This window comes from Arvicanthis niloticus, chromosome 9 (assembly GCF_011762505.2).
Source record: "Arvicanthis niloticus isolate mArvNil1 chromosome 9, mArvNil1.pat.X, whole genome shotgun sequence".
Taxonomy (NCBI): Eukaryota; Metazoa; Chordata; class Mammalia; order Rodentia; family Muridae; genus Arvicanthis; species Arvicanthis niloticus.
In genome coordinates, this window is record NC_047666.1 from 26,506,149 (window position 1) to 26,524,145 (window position 17,997).

Genomic DNA, 17,997 nt, shown 5'->3' on the forward strand with positions numbered 1-17,997 from the left:
AGTTCAGCCTTTTTAAATAGAAGATGGCAAAGGATTTGAATTTCTTTTTCTTTATCTTTTTTTTTTGGGGGGGGGGTTGGTTTTTTTTTGTTTGTTTGTTTGTTTGTTTTGTTTTTTCAAGACAGGGTTTCTCTGTGTAGCCCTGGCTGTCCTGGAACTCACTCTGTAGACCAGGCTGGCCTCTTTGAACTCAGAAATCCACCTGCCTCTGCCTCCCAAGTGCTGGGATTAAAGGCGTGCACCACCACCGCCTGGTGGATTTGACTTTCTTTAACAAGTCATTTTCATTGTTATCTCTGCCACTTCTTATTCTGTTATGTAAACAGAAGTTTTTTCCTGCATTATTGAAAATTAGTATGTTTATGTAATTAATGAGCCCTTGGGGGATTTTATTTATATGTATGTGCATGTCCATATGTGGCTATATGCACATGAGTTGCAGGCCTGTGGAAGCCAGATATGTCAGATCTCCTGGAGCTTGAGTCATACACAGCTGTGAGCTGCCTAATACAGGTACTGGGAATTAAACTTCTGGAAGCCCAACAGGATGAACTGTCTCATCTCTCCAGCCCAGGGACTTGCTAAACCTTTGTGTCTATCTATGATTTCCAGTCTGTATCACTGTTGTTCTGCTGTCAGTGTTCAGTAGCACTGCTGTGGTTGGACCTGTCCTTCACAGCACCTCAGCACTTTTCTCTCTGCCAGTCCACCTCAGTTCTCAAGCTGCTTCCAGCTTAGAGAACAGTCTTTGGTCATTTGCACAACAAGGACTTTTTAGTGGTAAAAGTATTGCCATAGATGTGGTAAGAAGAGTCAAATTAGAGGTGTATCTGTACCCCAGGATTCTGCAGAAATGAGCAAAGTGGTGTTTTGTCCCTCTAGGAAAGCTTCCTGAGAAGCTTGGTGGCTCTGCAGAGAGTTTGATCCCAGGCTTCCAGCCAACACAAGGAGATGCCTTTGCCACTTCCTCATTTTCTGCTGGAACCGGTGAGTGTGACACATGCCTGAGATATGAGGCTCGCTATTGTCACCTTCAGGTTTCTACTTCATGTATAGCTCTAGTGAACAAAGAACCCAGTTTCTGGTAGTAAGTCTTTTTTTTTTTCTTTTTTCATTCATTCAAAAGTTGTCCAATCAGAAAATATTTATGGATCATCTAAAATCACTTTGAAGTCAAGTGGTAGAGTGATCTAGTGAATATACATGAGTTGTTCTCCCTAGTGCAGGATGGCTTTTATACAGATAGTTTAAGGATCAGTGCTCTGGCAAGGTTTGTTACTGCTCTTAGGGCCTTTGGGATGACTTAAAGGATTCTAATTAGATACTGTCTTATACTTGATATTCTATTAATATGGACATGGGCATTTTAAAAATGAAAACAATAAGAGACTTGTTTTTCCCATTATTAGTAAAAATTATTATACTTATTATATAAAAGTTATATAGATCTGTGTAGAAACAAGTATAAATTGCCCATGCTCTCATTACCTAGACGTAGCAGAGTGTCACCATCTTGATGTCTGTCTTAGTCACTGTTCTGTTGCTGTGAAGAGACAACTCTTATTAAAAAAAAAAAAAAAAAAAAAAAGACATTTAATTGGAGGCTCCCTTACAGTTTTAGAAGGTTGGTCCGTGGTCATAATGGCAGGAAACAGACAGGCATGGTGCTGTAGCAGTAGCTGAGAGTTCTCCATCCTGATCTGCAGGCAGTAGGCAAAGAGGCAAAGAGAGAGAGAGAGATGCTGGGCCTGGCACAAGCTTTTGAAACTTCTAAGCTCACCGGTGGCTGATGACACACCTCTCCAAAAAGGACATGCTTCCTAATCCTTCCCAAACAGTTCCACTAACTGGGGACCAAAGATTCATATATATGAGCCCATGGGGGCCATTCTTATGCCAGCCTCCATAATGTGCAATCTTCATTTAACATTTTTCAGGTCACAGATATCTTTGTAACCTGATGAAATTTATAGCTCTTTCTCACCAAAATACATGTGACCACAATTTTGTACAATTTTAGGTTTTGATTAAGATTGTGATGTCTATCTTTTTATTTTAAAATCTGTTGTTGATGATGATTTTGTTGTTGTTTCCACTTAATAAGTCTGGCATGGGCTAGTGAGATGGCCCAGTAGATAAAGCACTTAACACCAAGTGTAACCATCTGAGTTTGAGTCCCAGAACCCACATGGTGGTGAGTGCTTCCTAAGTCCCTGCACCCTCGCTACACTTTCTTATGCCGGGCTACCTCAGTGAGTTTGCCACTGCAGCTCCTGTACTTTCTGTCACTTCAGGGCCTCCCTACCCCAGACTTTCTCTGTTGCCACTTCCTCCTACAGATCTAGCCTTATTAGGACGGGGCCCTGCTAGCCTAAGGAAAGGCCAAATATACCCCTGCTCAAACACCAGGGCTTAAAATCAGGATTCCTTCATTTTGGTGGTCTCTGCAATAGATGTAGGCACCAGCTTTTTCAAAATCACAGTGTAAGGCAACCAGGTTCAGGAAACAGGGGTGTTGCTGAACTCATCAATAATGCCATCATTACCTTTCATATTATTGTATGCCATAGACTATACCTTGCTGCCCCTGAGGAGCTGGCATTGGGTAGGACATAGGTGTGGCTATTATGACAGTGATGGAGTCTGTCAAAGAAACATAGGATTCTGGAAAATGAGGAGAGGGCAAGAAGCAGAGGGACCAGCTCTCAGAGGGAAGGAAGCTGGTAAGGAAAAGCCAAGTCAAGTCAACTGCTGTCAAAAGAGATAAGATGCAGGGTAAATAGAGCACAAAAGTCTATCCTGTGTGCTGGAAAGATAACAGCACATCCAGGCTTGCCACAAAAGCCTGGAAAACTGAGTTCCATCCCTGGAACCTTGAGATGAAAGGAGAGGACCCCACACATACACTGTACATGCATGCCTGCACATACACTGTACATCCATATCTGTGCAGACACATCCTGTGCATGTGTGCACACACAGCCCTGCAGAGACCTATCCCCCCCCCTCTCTCTCTCACACACACACACACACAGACACACACTATACATAAATGCTCACACACACACATCATGCACATACACTGTACATGCATGCCTACACAGACATACATCACACACATATACACTGTACACACATGTCTGCATAGACACCTCACACACACACAAACACATATACCCCCCGCTGTACACACATCATAATAAATAAAAGAAAAAATATAAGGGGGGTGTGTGGCAAGATGGCTTAGTAGGTAAGGGCATTTGCATTTGCTACCAAATGTAATACCTGAATTTGATGCCTAGAACCCACATGATGGAAGCAGAGAGCCGTCTCCTGCAAATGTCCTGACCTCTGCATGTCCATATGCATGTACATAAACACAAAATAAATAAAAGTACAAAAAGTCTCTAGAAGAAGCACACCCACTTCACAATCAAGATATTTTTTCTCAGATGATTTCTGATGGCAATCTCCCAGGTGATCCTGGGTTATTGCAAGGTGACAGTTAATTGTCACCATTGCAGAGCTTTGGAGGACATCCCAAATCCAAACTCTAGCAGGGTGCAAGGGGAAACTAACTAGTTCAGGTTACCATGTTGTATAGCATGGGCAGTGCTGTGCTGCTGTTATAGAAAGTGTATCTGTTGGAAGCTGGGTACAGGGCTCACACTGCCTGCAGCAAGCCCTGGGAGTCTATACAGTTTTCTGTTTTCTTTGTGTTTTGTTTTGTGTTTGAGAGCAAGTCTCACTATGGGCATAGACCAGGCTGGCCTCAAACTCCTGATCTACCTGCCTTAGCTTCTAGAGTGCTGGCAGTATAATGTACATCACCATACCTGACTTTCAAAAAAAAAAAAAAAAAAAAACAAATAGAAATCAAAATGAAATTTTAATTAAAAACCAGAATACTAAAAATGGAATGTAAAGAATGTTAAAGTAGAAACCAAGAGACTTGGGTTCTGATGCTTATTTGCAAGAGAGCACTGGCTAGTCTCTCAGTTTTGTTTTCTTTACTGAAAAAATAAGAAAATAATAGAAATTTCCAGGGCTCTTAAGGTTTTAAGTCCTGGCTGAGCAGGTTCAGCTAGAGGCAGAACCCGAAAGGGTCTAGCTGACTCATATAAGAAATTTAGGTTTCTGGACCTCTGTAGCTTGCCAAGTCGAGCATGGATAGTATCAGGTAAGACTGGAAGCTGGGACCTGTCCATCTTGTAGCACTGTCCTGCACTCTGTTAGACATTATGGGGGTTCAGGAAACTCAGCACCTGCAAGACACGCAGGGTGGTAAGGTCCACAGGAAAATTCAGTAATATTTACTTAATATTTTCTGCTTTTCTCATTTTCTCTCCTGATCTTTCCTCTCCAACTAACTCCAGCTGAAAAAAGGAAGGGGGGGCAGGCTGTGGACTCTGGCATCCCACTTCTAAGTGTGTCTGATCCCTTTATTCCTCTTCAAGTACCTGATGCTCCAGGTAGGTACACAGAACTCATTTAGGGTTAGCAGTCTGATTCTTATATCCCAGGGCTTCCAGGACCTCTGGAGAGCTCTGCTTTAAGTTTTTGATGACGAGGATCTGAATCCAGTTCCTGACAATTGAATTCTATTATAATTTTAAGATTTCTTTATAAAACAAACTTATCTTTAAAAAGAGAATAAAAACCTCTTCAAGTTGTACCACATGTGCTCTGAAGCTTATAAATGTTCTATTTTTTTTTTACCTTTAGTAAAATTATTGTTGGTATGTTGGGGTGCGGGGGGGCAAGTTTTCATTGAAGCCAAGTTGGCCTCTGTCTTGCTGTGTAGCTAAGGATGACCTTTAACTACTGATCTTCCTGCCCTTACCTCCCAAGTACCCAAAGTACAGGCATATACCACCACATGTGTTTTGTTTTTCATTCTTCATTATGTTTATGATATACTGGAGAGGCCTCTGTCTTGGAAAGAACATTAGTCCAATATGATTGTGATGTGGTGACAGAAGCCATAAGCATATGATTAAAAAGAGTAGGTGTACCTAGTGGCCAGGTGTGATGACAGAGCTGTGGGTGGCCCATCTGGTTCCTGTTTGTGTAGGGACTTCAATTATTTATGGTATAATAATACATAATGAGAGTTGATAGGGAATATGAGTTAGGAGACCTAGAGTTTCTTCCAGGTTCTGCCTCTCTCTGAACCCTCTGGGCCAGACTCTGCAAAGGATGTCACTGCTGGAGCTCTGTATCTTTTGTGTATGCCCTGCTACTGATTCTTAGGAGGTAGCTAGAAAGTAAAGCTGGGTAGGTCTCAGGCTTTTGGAATGATGAAGGGATGCACCCATTGGTGAATATTAAAGGATGCTTCCTGTTCCCTTCCCCGTATCTTTTGTGGGGGCATGGTTGTGGGTATTGAGAAGTCTCCTTTTGTGGAACCAAATCCCACTCCTTAGAAGCATCTGGCAGTAATTTTTCTTCATCTTCCCCCAGTTCATATGCCTTCCAAGTCTAGACCTTGACAAGTTGATAGAGTCAGCTTAGTTTTTCTTTCCTTCTAGCAGTCAAAGATCTTTGATTGGCCACTTCAAGATTGGGAGGGAAGGGCTGGAAAGATGGCTTTGTGGTTAAGTGCACATGCTGCTCTTCCAGAGGACCCCAGCACCCATGTCTGGCAGCTTACAACTGCCTGTGAATTCAGCTCCAGGAATGCAGTGCCATCTTCTGGTCTCCATGGGTACTTGCACAAGTGACATGTACTCTCCCAGACATAGATTCTACATACATATGGATACAAATAATAACTAGAATTGGAAGAATTGGCTAACCTCCACATGTGCTACAGGAGCCCTTTAGATTAGGATCGCAGAGCCAGGAACACACAATGGTAATGTGGGAAATTCCTGAAGGTTTGGAAGATGCCTGTTTTCTCATTCTTCAGACTTCTTTTCATTCTAGAAGAATCTTGAAAGAGTTTAGTGCTATCTGATCTCATACCAAGTCTCTTAGGGTTTTTACTGCTTGAAGAGATATCATTACCACTGTTATAAAAGAAAACATTTAACTGGGACTTGCTAACAGTTCAGAGGTTTATTCTGTTATCATCATAGCAGGAAGCATGGCCATACGCAGGCAGACATGGTGCTGGGGACATAGCTGAAAGTTCTATGTCCATATCAGCAGGCAGCAGGAAGAGAGAGCTACACTTGTCCTGGCTTGGGCTTCTAAACCCTCAACGCCCACCCCTAGTGACACACTTCCTCCAACAAGGCCACACCTCCTGATAGTGCCACTTCTATGGGCCTATGGGGGCCATTTTTATTCAAGTAAGCCATACCGAGTAAGCTATGATCTCTCTTGTTTTTTTAATAGAAAATCTATTTGTATGAGACATTTTAATAGAGAATTTCATGGATTTTTTTTATTTGTTTGGCCAACCTTATCTGCTAAAAATGTAAAATGGATTTCTGTGTCACCAAGATCAAGGCCCTAACTGATGTGGCCTTGAGCTTCTTCACTACCACCACTCACAGCACTCTCCCTTTAAGTCTGGTCTTTCTCTCCACAAGTTGGACTCTTCCACCTCAGGCCTTAGCACCTGCCAGAATTCTGTTAACGCCTGGACAGCTGCTCCTTCAGCTGCTCCTGTGCTGAGCTTATGTGTTATCTTGTCATAGAAGCCCCGTGCTCTCAAAGGCACTCTCAGTTGTACCTCGTGGCTTTTATCCTTTGACACTGTTAGAATGTCTGGTTTTCTTTGTCCATGGTCTGTTTGCTTCAGCATGTCATTGTCGGTGGCAGGATCACTGTCTTTTATAGTGACACTCTAAACATTTGGCAGATCAGATAGATAGATGAAAGAAACCTGAGGCTGTTGGCCTTCACTCCTGCTCCTGCCGTCTCGACACTAGACTGATGTTCTCAGCCTGCCTTGCCCTGTGCCTGGAGTAACCAAACCCGACTATTCACCTATGCTGTGCGTGAATAAAGACACAGCTCATGGTGCCAGTACGTTGCCATACCCTGGTGAAAGGAGCGAGGCTTAACAGACCTTCAGCTCCTCCTGCCCTTCATGCCTTCCAGTGACCAAATTCTTTCTCCAGGCCCTCCTTTAGCATCTGAACTGTGCAGTGAGCTAAGAGCTCACATTCAGTGTCTGACACCTGAATAAATTACAGGTGTTCACTGTTGGCCATGGCTTCAGGCAGCAGGCAGACTAGGGGGTTTGCTTATCTTCCAGTCAGTGGGTTCCAAGGTAAGGTAAGGTTTCAACATGAATCTGTAATCCTCCTTAGTCTTACAGAGCTGAGTGGTGGGTGGTTCTGATGGCAACTCAGCTCCTTACCTGAGAGTCATCAAGACCACCTTCTTCTTTCTTGCCAAATCCCCCAAGTCTTAGGCACTGCTTTGGTCCTTGGGTCTTGTAACTTGAGATCCGTAAAACCTTTACCTGGAGAAGTCAGTTCTGGAGGTGTAAAAGTGGATTTAAGCTTCGAAAGCCTGGGGTATCGCTGTAGTATTACATGACTGTGATCTGATCTTGAACTCAGTGTTCTCGTCCTGGAAACTGGAAACAGTAACACTTGGCTTCTGAAATAGGAAGGAACATCTTTTGAAACTGCATTTGGAATTGCTGAGTAACTTTAACTTACCATAACGATAGGAGATGCTGTTCCAACCCAAGTTCTAGGTCTGTTCCCAACAGGTCAGGCCAGTTAGGAGGTCATATTTTCCTCTTGCTTGCTTTTCTGTAATGTTTAACTTTCACTCTACTGAGAGCCACTGAAATAGATAGCCTGGTTACGGATTGTCAGGCTGTGGGTGAAAGGGCGTTAGAGGATTGAGGTTTGCTTGCTCTAGAGTGTTTGTTTTCTTCTTCAAAGCAGCATAAAGCAAATGTTAGGGAAGTCTGGAATATTAAGGAGTCAGTCATCTGTGAGTTCACCCAGCTGTCCATGGCTAGTGAGTGTGATAGTGACTCACTGATGCCCGGCACCACTGTCCTTCCTTCCGCTGTAGGGAAGATCCAAGTGGAGGCGCTTCCAGTGCTTAAAGTACCATGGAGTGGACAGAATAGATTTTTTTCTGAAAATATAGGTGAACAGATTTTTAATTAGTTGTTTTTTTCATCATCTTCCAAATTTACATGAAATGTGCAGCCTTTGATGTGCAGTTCAGTGACATTAAATACATTTACATGTCTCAGCTGTCCCCTCACAATCTTTTCCACTTCAAAGACCACACCACTATACTTTCAGTTTATGGAGGGTTTTCTTTTGTTTTGTTTTGTTTTGTTTTTTACTGCTACAAGAACCCCATATAAGGAAGGGAAATCCTACAATATTTGAACTTTTGTGGCTTGCCTGTTTGACTTTGCATAATCACAGTTCACCTGTATTGTGTATGTGAGAATTTCCTTCATCTTATACATAAAGGTTCCTTCATTTTGTACATAAAGTAAACATTTTTATTAATTATCCACCTTGTAGAAGAGCATGTGCTGCTTGTCCAGTTTTCCTTTAATGGACACTTGGGCTATGAACATGGTGTGGGTATGTCGTTTTCATGTACTTTTTTCTTTTGGCCAAGTCATATGGTAATCTATTTTTAACTTTTGAGAAACTGTCACACTGTTTTTCAAAGAGGCTGTGCCTTTCTTTTTACCTACATCCCTGCAGTGCACAAGGGTTTGGGACAACAATTCTTACAATACCTCTTCAACTCCAAGCTCTTGATATCAGAGTTCTGCAAGACTGGAGGAGCACGTTAGCTGCCCCACAAGTGCCACTTCATAGAGTTGGAGGGCTTTTGAAAGTCCTTCATGGTTGTATGGCCCTCGTCATCTCTTGAGAAGACAGGCAAAAGGAGCTGGGTGTCAGAGTGGACAGTCCTCTCCCCTTTTGGCCTGACATCTTCATTTCCTGCTCCTGCCTTGTGATATCAATCATCATAAGTGTCTTATTTTAGGAACTGTGTCTTCCTGTAGTTGTAATTCTCTAAGGAAGAATTAGAAGTGGGGCATGGTGCTTCCCAACTTGAAGATGCTGTAGACAGCTTACTGTCTGTTCTCTCGTGAACTATTTAGAGTGACTAGACTTTTATTTTCTATTTTTATATTAGGGTTTGTTTTTTATTTTTTTAGACAGATTTTCTGTAACCTAACCTGGTCTTTTTGACCATCCCCAGTGACTTCTCCAAACAGTACCAAGTGGGGCCAAATATGCAAATACTGCAGATTATGGGGGACGACTCATTCAGACCACCCCACCACAGCAGCCACATCATTTGTTTTTTATTGAGGTTCATAACAAACTGTCTTTTGTAGGAGTGTTCTAATCTTTAGATTTGTGCTGCAAAAGTCAGAATCTTTGACATGGAGTCTCACGTGTAGCTCTGCCTGGCCTGGAGCCATTGAAAACCACACTGGCCTTAAACTTGAAGTGCCTTTGCCTCTACTTCCCCAAGTGCTAAGTTCATGTATAAACTATACCAGCTTTCTTTTGATTTTTTAAAAAGGAAAAAAAAATCAGAAATCATAGAATAACCCAGCTTCATGCCAGAGAGCCATTTTGATTCTGTAACTCAGACTGCTTTGTGAAGGATTTATTGCCTTCTTGTGTTGTGAGGTCACCAGTTCCCTGAGTGAGGACCTCCTCATAGTGAGGGTCCTGGGAAGTGCAGGTGCCCTCTGTGTACACCACCACCTTGTACAGAAAGTGCTCTGTGGACTCACATCTGCTCTTCTGCCCCCGACTCCCACATTTTTTGTTTGTTTGTTTGTTTGTTTTCGAGACAGGGTTTCTCTGTGTAGCCCTGGCTATCCTGGAACTCACTCTGTAAACCAGGCTGGCCTCGAACTCAGAAATCCGCCTGCCTCTGCCTCCCAAGTGCTGGGATTAAAGGCGTGCGCCACCACTGCCCGGCTGACTCCCACATTTTTAACATCTGTGAATTGCCTGCATTTTCAGGTTTGGTCAGAAACAAGCCTCCCCAAAATTAGCAGTTTGCCCCCATCTTACCCTTCTGTTTCATCAGAAAACCCAAATACATACTTTGGGGGGGGGGGGGTGTATGTGTGTGTGGTTTGGTTTGGTTTTTTCAAGACAAGGTTTCTCTGTGTAGCTCTCACTGTCCTGAAGCTCACTATGTAGAATAGGCTGGCTTCAACTCACAGAGATCCTCCTGCCTCTGCCTCCAAAGTGCTGGGATTAAAGGCATCCACCACCACTGCCCGGCCATACATGCATTTTTTTTACCTTCAAATACACTTTTTTGGATTTGGGTGAGAGCACATGAGCCATGGTGCTTATGTAGAGGTCAGAGGACAGCTTCAAGGAATTCTCCCCTTCCACCATGTGGTCTGTCATTACACATGAAGGCAGGTGCCTTTAACCTACTGAGCCTGAATTACTGGCCCAAATTACATATTTACATATTGCATATTTTAAAGTGGAAGGTGGAAGGTTTTTTGGGGGCAGGGGCCAGAGATAAGCCCCAAACTACTGTTCAGGATAAAGAAATGTTCATTTTTTTTCCCTGAAAACCATCTATTTTAACCAGAATTATATTTAAAAAAGATATTTTCAATGTCATTTTTAAAAATAAATGCCTTGTACAGCATAAGACTGATGGTGCCTTTGATCTCTGTTCAGTTTTTTTTTTCCACATCCCCTTCTGTCAGAAGCTCACAGTTCACTCTTTCAATAGATACAAATGAGAAGTGGTAATACATCATCATGTAACTCAGAGGGTCTGCTCTGCGCTCTCTGACACAGGCACAGCCACACCATACTGTTTAACACCTTGTCTCACTAACAGTTCTTTCTGCCATGTATTCATCATCTTGCTGTGACATGGATTCTTCTGCTTGATTGGAGCAGGGTTGGCACCTCAATCATAGTGTCTGAAGTTCATGCCTGTCTTTAGTAAATCTGTCTGCTTATTGCTTCTTTCTATTTCAAAGGCCTAGAACAATATGAACCCAGTAAAATGTTTTATATGAGTACCTGAACTTTCAGTAGATTTCTTTTTTTCAAACAAACGATGTGGCCTTAATCTTCCCGTAATAGAAGTACAGGATCTAAATCCCCCTCTTCCTGTGACCCATCAATTGGTTTCAGATTAGTATTCTGCTGTCACTAAGTTGAAGATAAATAGAGGGCTATTGGAGTCTCAGGACTAACAGAATGGCTAAAGTCTTGATGTGTGTATATTGCCATGCTTTAAGTTACCCTGTGTGACAAGTGTGGATTCAGAGATCTTTTTATTTCATTGCCTCAAATGTCAGCAATAATCCATCTTTAGGTTTAAGTGACTCTCCTGAAATGACGCTATAACCAGAATCTTAGGCCAGTGGGCAGGGAAGGGTGTCCCCAAGAAACTAGGTCTTGCCACTTACCTTTAAAAAGATAAACAAGGGTTGTGGTAAATGGAGGGAAATGATTTTAGTCACTGAGGCCTTGCTGGGAAGGTAGAGGTTGGGTTTCTCAGCCCAACTTCACAACCTTGACATGAGCCCTAGATCCAGACACAGGAAACACTGGAGTTGGGTAAGAATGTGCCTATCTGGAAGGCTTGGCCAGACTGCAGTCTGGCTGCTCACTGTCTCTAGTACTTGGGGGACATTCTGGTTCCCATGAGGTGATTATTGCTGCTGGGGTGAGGAGAGGGACACCCTCAGTTATGGGGTAATTGTTCCTATTTAGAAGTGATCTCAGTATGAGGTGATCTCTGTTTCTGGACTCCACAGGAACTGCAGGTCAGGACACTCAATGGCAACTTCTAGAGGCTTTTTCATTGATTTGAACAGGACTCTGTAAAAGCTGACATAGCTACTGTTATGTCTATGCTCAGGTTAGGTAGGTTAGGTAAGCTTAAGGAACTTAAGGCCAATCTACCTGGTCTCACTAATTTTAGATAGCTACTCATCCATTGATTAGTATGCTTACGTGTATCACCTGGGGACTGGACCAAAACCTGCACATCCACACTGTTTAGGCTACAGCATGGAAGACTGTCAGGAGTTCTATGCTAAGAAAAGAAACTTCAGCTGAGTGAGGCTGCAGGATTCTAGTTTCGGATCAGAAAATCTGAGGCCAGGTGTGGTGGCTCAAGCCTTTAATCACAGCACTTGGGAAGCAGAAGCAGGAGGACCTCTTGAGTTCAAGGCCAGCAAGCTCTGGGATAGCCAGAGCTGCATAGGATACCCTTACTTTAAAACAAAACAAAACAAAATCTTATTTTTATTTTCTGTACATTGGTGTTTTCCCTTCATGTGTGTGTGAGGGTGTCAGATTCCCCAGAACTGGCATTACAGACAGTTGTGACCTACCATGTTGGTACTGCGAATTGAACCTGGGTCCTCTGGAAGAGCAGCTAGAGTTCTTAACTGCTAAGCCATCTCTCCAGCCCTAAAAGACTGTTTCTTTAAAACAAACAAACACAAACAAACAAAAACAACTAAATAATAACAAAAAATAAAATGAAAATCTGGAGTTTAGAATCTAGTTCACTTGGTGGAGTGTTTACCTAGCATGTTCAAGGTTCTGGGTTCAGCCTTTAGCGCCATGTAGTGCCTACTAGTCCCAGTACTAAGGAGGCAGAGGCAGGAGGATTAGAAGGTCAGTGTTATCATTGGCTCCATGTATTTTAAAAAAAGGGTTGGGAATCTAAAAGAGGCAAAACTACATACACAAAAACCAGGCCTATTGTTGCACATGCCTGTGATAAAAGGAAGGACTTTATTGTATGGGGTGCAGGAGTTTGGAAGTGTTGGAAACAGTCTGTAGTATTACTTTACTGGTGATTACATGAGTGTTTAAGTATGTAAACAATCATCATGTTGTACACATTTAAAATTGGTGATGGTTATCATAGAAGTTATGCTTCAAATGAAAACAAGGGATAAACAGACCCAGTGTTCTCACCTTGAGTGAACTTCGAGTCCCAGTTTACCCAGGGAAGTAGCTTCTTTACCTTCTCATTTTGGAAAGTCTTTTGGAGGGTGCACAATTTTTTAAATTACATTTATTGGTTAACGTATTTATTTTGTGTTGCACTATGTGGGTGCATATGTGGAAGTCAGAGGATCGCTTGTAGGAATTTATTCTCTCCTTCCACTGGTGAGGTCCCTGGAATTGAACTAATTTTTTCATGCATGGTGGCAAACACCACCCACTGAACCAACTTGCTGGCCCTGGAAAAGCATATTGTTAACAAGATACCAGTGGTCTTTGTTTTTATGTGGTTTTTATGTATCCTTTAATCTTTAAAGTGAGGATCTCTAAACTGTTTTCATGGAAAGCTGTAAATGATCTGCTTTCTTTATAATCTCATTGCATTTTGCCTTTTCTTTACCTCTTTCCCAACCTAGAAAAACTAATCGAGGGACTCAAATCTCCTGACACTTCTCTTCTGCTCCCTGACCTCTTGCCTATGACAGATCCTTTTGGCAGCACTTCTGATGCTGTGATTGGTAAAAATCGCTGTTTCTTCAGTCATGCCTGCTATGGGGGTTGGGGGAAGCTCTGGCATGGGGATTGGGGGTGGAGGGCAGAAGTGCCCAAAGTGCATAGTGGGAATCCAGCAGTCCAGACTGTTAACTCCATTCCTGCTACTCCAAATGAAGTGTCATTTTCTGCTTTCCATGCACACAACCTGTAACTCTGCTCTTTACTGGTGTTCTGTGATTTCTCCAGTAAGTTTCATATGAGTAAGGAAAAATGTGCGAAAAGAAAACCTTTGTGAAACAATTGATTTCTCACTGGTCTTTGGAACTTCACTGAATTTAATAGACTTGAGCTGATTCTTCTTTAGAAGGCCAATGCATGTAACAAATATCCATGCCAGGAAGTCTGCCTGGCAGTTCAGCCCCATGAAAAACAAGGCAGTGGCCTGGTCTGCTTACTCAGTTACATTTTTTTTTATGCTTCATAAGCAAAACATATAAACTTCCTGGACTTTTGGAGGATTCTGTCCTTAGACTTTAGTGCTAGCACTTAGGAATGGCATTACCTCACAGAAACGTAGGCCTCCATCTGTGAGACATTGTAATATCAGAGCCCTTCCCTGCTATCATGGGGTAGGGTGGGGAAATTTGAGGGTTGTACATTAGATTGGATTATGTTTATTCTAAGTCTGGTAATGGAAGGAGGGGAAATTGCTGAAACTAATGATGAATGAAGCTGTTTTGATCGTTGAAGGCTTTTTGAAGTAGACTATCACTTGTATATAGCCGGGCTGGCCTTAAACTCATGGCAATCCTCCTGTTTCAGCCTCCATAGTTATTGGATTACAGGTGTGAGTCACTGTTGCCTGTCTTGAAGCCAGTCTTTTCTGACATGGAAGGTGTTGTTGCTTGACAGTAGCTTGTATCCCACACTTATTTATAGGAGCCAGTGATCAATGTGAACTCCTGATGGTTGACCTTGTATGTGCATGCTCAGCCATCAAAACCCAGATGCAGCAGAAATAGAGTCACAGGCTGTATTTTACGGCTTGCCTGAGATGTGTGGAATCAAGCTTCCACAGGTTTTCCTGAGCAGCCTCTGACTTCTTCCTCCTCTTATCCCTTCCTTTCCACTCTTAATGCCCTGGTACAAAAGAAAAAGCCGATGTTGCTGTTGAGAGTCTCATACCTGGACTGGAGCCACCTGTTGCCCAGCGCCTCCCATCTCAAACGGAATCTGTGACTTCGAACCGCACAGGTCAGTCAGGGTCCGTGTAGATGCAGAGCTGGTCAGTGCAGGAGTCTCAGAGCAGGGCTTCCCACCTGTGATGGATGAGCCTCTGTTTATGTGCATTCTGGTGGTTTTACAGTGAATGCTATGAATTATTCTTAGGGTCCTGGCTTCTGGATGCTGAGGGTATCCTTGTGCTAAAGAACTGAGTACTTTTTGAAGCCATGTTTTTCTTAAGAATGATTCCTGGGTTCGCCCTGATTACAGGATTTTGTTATTCAATATTCTTTTTCCAGCTCAGTGACAGAGTGCTTGCAGAGCATGCACAAAGTCCTAGGGTCTAGTCAATCCCCAATACCAGAAAGGGGAAAAAAAGACTGGCTTCTCTGGTAGCAGGTTCCCTCTGCCTTTTTAGCAGAAGTCTGCTCAGATAAGTGGCTGGCTCAGTGTGTCATCCTAGTGGCATTGGGCCTGTGGAGCTCATCCCTTTCTGTTGATAAATCTTCACCAGATACGAGCTTCATCTTCTAGAGGTGATTTTCTTTAGCTTGTAGGCAACATTGAAATCATCTTTGGTCCAGTATTGCTTTCACCCTAATTTGAAATTCTCAGTCTTGTCTGAGTCCTCATTACCTTGGTAAGCGTGTCTGCTGGTGTGCCTGAGGGGACGGTAACTTAGTGCAGGTGGCAAAGGCACGGTTCTCCTGTTCCTCGCTTGGATGTCTCTCAGGAAACACTCAAATGCTTTATCTCTGAATTTCCCCCCAACTCTTTACTGAAAGAATACCATATGTTAAAGGAGGATTCAAGTGTAAAGAATAATAAATAAAAAGAGACATTTCGAATGGGAACCAGGTTTAGCACTTCAGTGTGTCGTAACTTTCTTCCTGAGTGGAAAAGTTAACTAAGACTCTAGCCACAAAGTCCTTTCTCCAAACAGTATCTGCTGAGAACCTGGTAGTTAAGTTATAGTATGTTTATTGTTTAACCAGAAGTTTCTGAGCTAAAAATCTTATATTTATGTGTTAGTGCCAAATGGAATCTAGGATGCATGTTTTTGTGGCTAGAAGTTTGGAAAACTTAACATGTTTTTTTTGATTTTCTTTCTGTACGTTGGCTTGTCTATATGGCCTGTAAATGCAATAATTTGAAAGTCAAGCTATAATCTCACCATATTGTTGTGTGCTGTTCAATGCCATCGTTGCCTGGAATGCTGGGAACTGGACTCAGACTCTCTCACAGGGGAAGACTCTCTGCTTGACTGCTCTCTGCTTTCTAACCCTACTGCTGACCTTCTGGAAGAGTTTGCCCCCATAGCACTCTCTGCTCCCACTCATAAAGGTAAAGTCTTTCTTCTTGGACCCACATGTATCCCTGAGCAGAATTGCTCAGCAGCTCCTGGGGATTTCCCTTATCAAAAGTCTTTGTTAGTAAAGTGTTCAAACTGTTGATTTATGTAGAAAACATAGGTTTTTAGTCTTAGCCACTGTTACAGTTCTTCTCAGAGTAGTAAATAGGCCCTAGCAACTGCAGACAGGTGCGGGGATCGCTTTCGGACAAGAACTGAGAGACAGATGTTCCATGTTACCCTCGGGAGTACATGCCTTAAGGACCAGCCACCTAGATGGGCGGGCCAACTGATGAGCCTTAAAGTCACAGCTGGGTGCTGGTGCCACAGTACCATTTAATTCCACAGTTAGGAGGCAGAGGCAGAAGCAGGCAAATCTCTGTGAGTTCAAGGCCAACCTGGCCTATAGACTAGTTCCAGAACAGTTTCCATACTTAGAAACCCTGTCTTGAAAAATGAAACAAAAACAAAAAGAAAGTAAAATCATTTTATCAAATCTGATTCAAGGTTTTTGAGTGTAAAGAAACACTTTCCTCAACAAATCATTCCTCAAAAATTGAACTTGTGAATATTTTAATATTACTTCACGTTTGAGTCATAATTGATTACTGGGTTTCTCTCTCTGGTCCACCATTTTCACTTCTTAGTTTTGGCTTCTTCTGGTTTGAGATTTTACAGGCAAAGTAGCTTGGATTTGGTTGTCAGGTCTGTTGTGGTGCTAGCTTGCTTGCACACAGCAAGCTTATTTCTGTGATAGAGAGGTACTGGAAGATGAACAAGCTCCTCCTAAAGGAAACTCAAGAAGAAAGCCCCAGAGATAACTAAAACCAGAGCCCATGGGTCACAGGGATGACAGCTGGCTTTGTTTTACAGCTGGCACAGGGGGTTACCTGTATAGACACTGATGGCTGCCAGGGGTGTGTAGTAGCAATGTGTGACCATGGAGAAGCATTGCCTGCCACATAATGCTCAGGCAGCATTGCTGGGGGCTGGCGTTAATTAGAATGGAGAACATGCGGGGATGGTGGCACCTGCCTTTAATCCCAGCACCAAGGACAGGCTAATTTCTATAAATGCTAGGCAACTAGGCCTACAGAATAAGAGTGTCTCAAACAACAACAACAAAACAAAACAAAAAATCCAAAACAAAGCAAACCCAAAAATGGAGAAGGGGTTAGCCTGAGAAACTTGTGCTGGTGGTCTCAATGTGTGCTTTTGTGACCCAGCATTTGAAGTTATTTGAAAGTCTTTTTTCATAGAACAGGGACTCTAGGCCTTTGCTTGCCCTGGTCACTTCTTTTCCATTGTTGGTTTTGGGTCCTGGGGTCTATCTAATTCAGGACCTTGCACTTGCTAAAGGACACACTGCCACTGAACCATGCCCCGGACCGTACAGTCTCTCCTTCCCCAGCTTGTGTGCTTGTTAGCCAGGCCTCTGCTGACTTGATAAAGACACCAGCATTGCAGAGATACTTCACAACTAGTTGATCTCTACACAATGGAGAATTTTTAATTATGTATGAAATTTTAGCATTGTATATTATAAAGTTTTTACTTCTATATACCTGTATTTTCCAGTTTCCTACTTTTATTTCAATTCACAAAAATAAGTGCTTTCACCTTTTAGAATAGTGGTTGCTCATGGTTGAAGGCTTGGTGCTTCCTTCCTGTTCTCCCATTTGCTAATCTCTTCCTCTGTTGTTTCTGCTTGTGTACTTGCATTCTGTATTAAGCTGCAGAAGATAGTAATCTCATCTCAGGTTTTGGTGTCGCTGAGGGCTCCGAAAAGGTGGCAGAAGATGAGTTTGACCCTATTCCTGTACTGATAACCAAAACCACGCAAGGTAAGAAAGAGGCTGGAGGAAAGAGAAAGCTTGACATCAGTTCTCATCAAAGCAGTGTCCCTAGCCTGCATGGTGAATGGGAACATCACTATTTGGTGAAAGATACTGGATGATGGCAGTCAGTGTAGGCTGGACCAATGTGTGAGGCAGGTGGAGA

The 17,997-nt window shown here is 42.7% G+C and overlaps 1 protein-coding gene across 20 annotated transcripts in view; it reads left to right on the plus strand.

Annotated features, from left to right (window-relative positions):
• Window positions 1–17,997, plus strand: part of Aak1 (AP2 associated kinase 1) — a 145,608-nt gene that overhangs the window by 111,197 nt on the left and 16,414 nt on the right. For 9 of the 20 annotated variants that reach the window (XM_076940051.1, XM_034512161.2, XM_034512155.2 and 6 more), the window contains 6 exons: window positions 883–987; window positions 4,377–4,472; window positions 13,343–13,444; window positions 14,574–14,675; window positions 15,879–15,989; window positions 17,730–17,840. In XM_076940051.1, the coding sequence (XP_076796166.1) occupies window positions 883–987; window positions 4,377–4,472; window positions 13,343–13,444; window positions 14,574–14,675; window positions 15,879–15,989; window positions 17,730–17,840 (627 nt within the window). The remainder of the gene's footprint in view (window positions 1–882; window positions 988–4,376; window positions 4,473–13,342; window positions 13,445–14,573; window positions 14,676–15,878; window positions 15,990–17,729; window positions 17,841–17,997) is intronic. The other 11 variants (XM_076940057.1, XM_076940065.1, XM_034512159.2 and 8 more) reach the window with 9 other exon arrangements.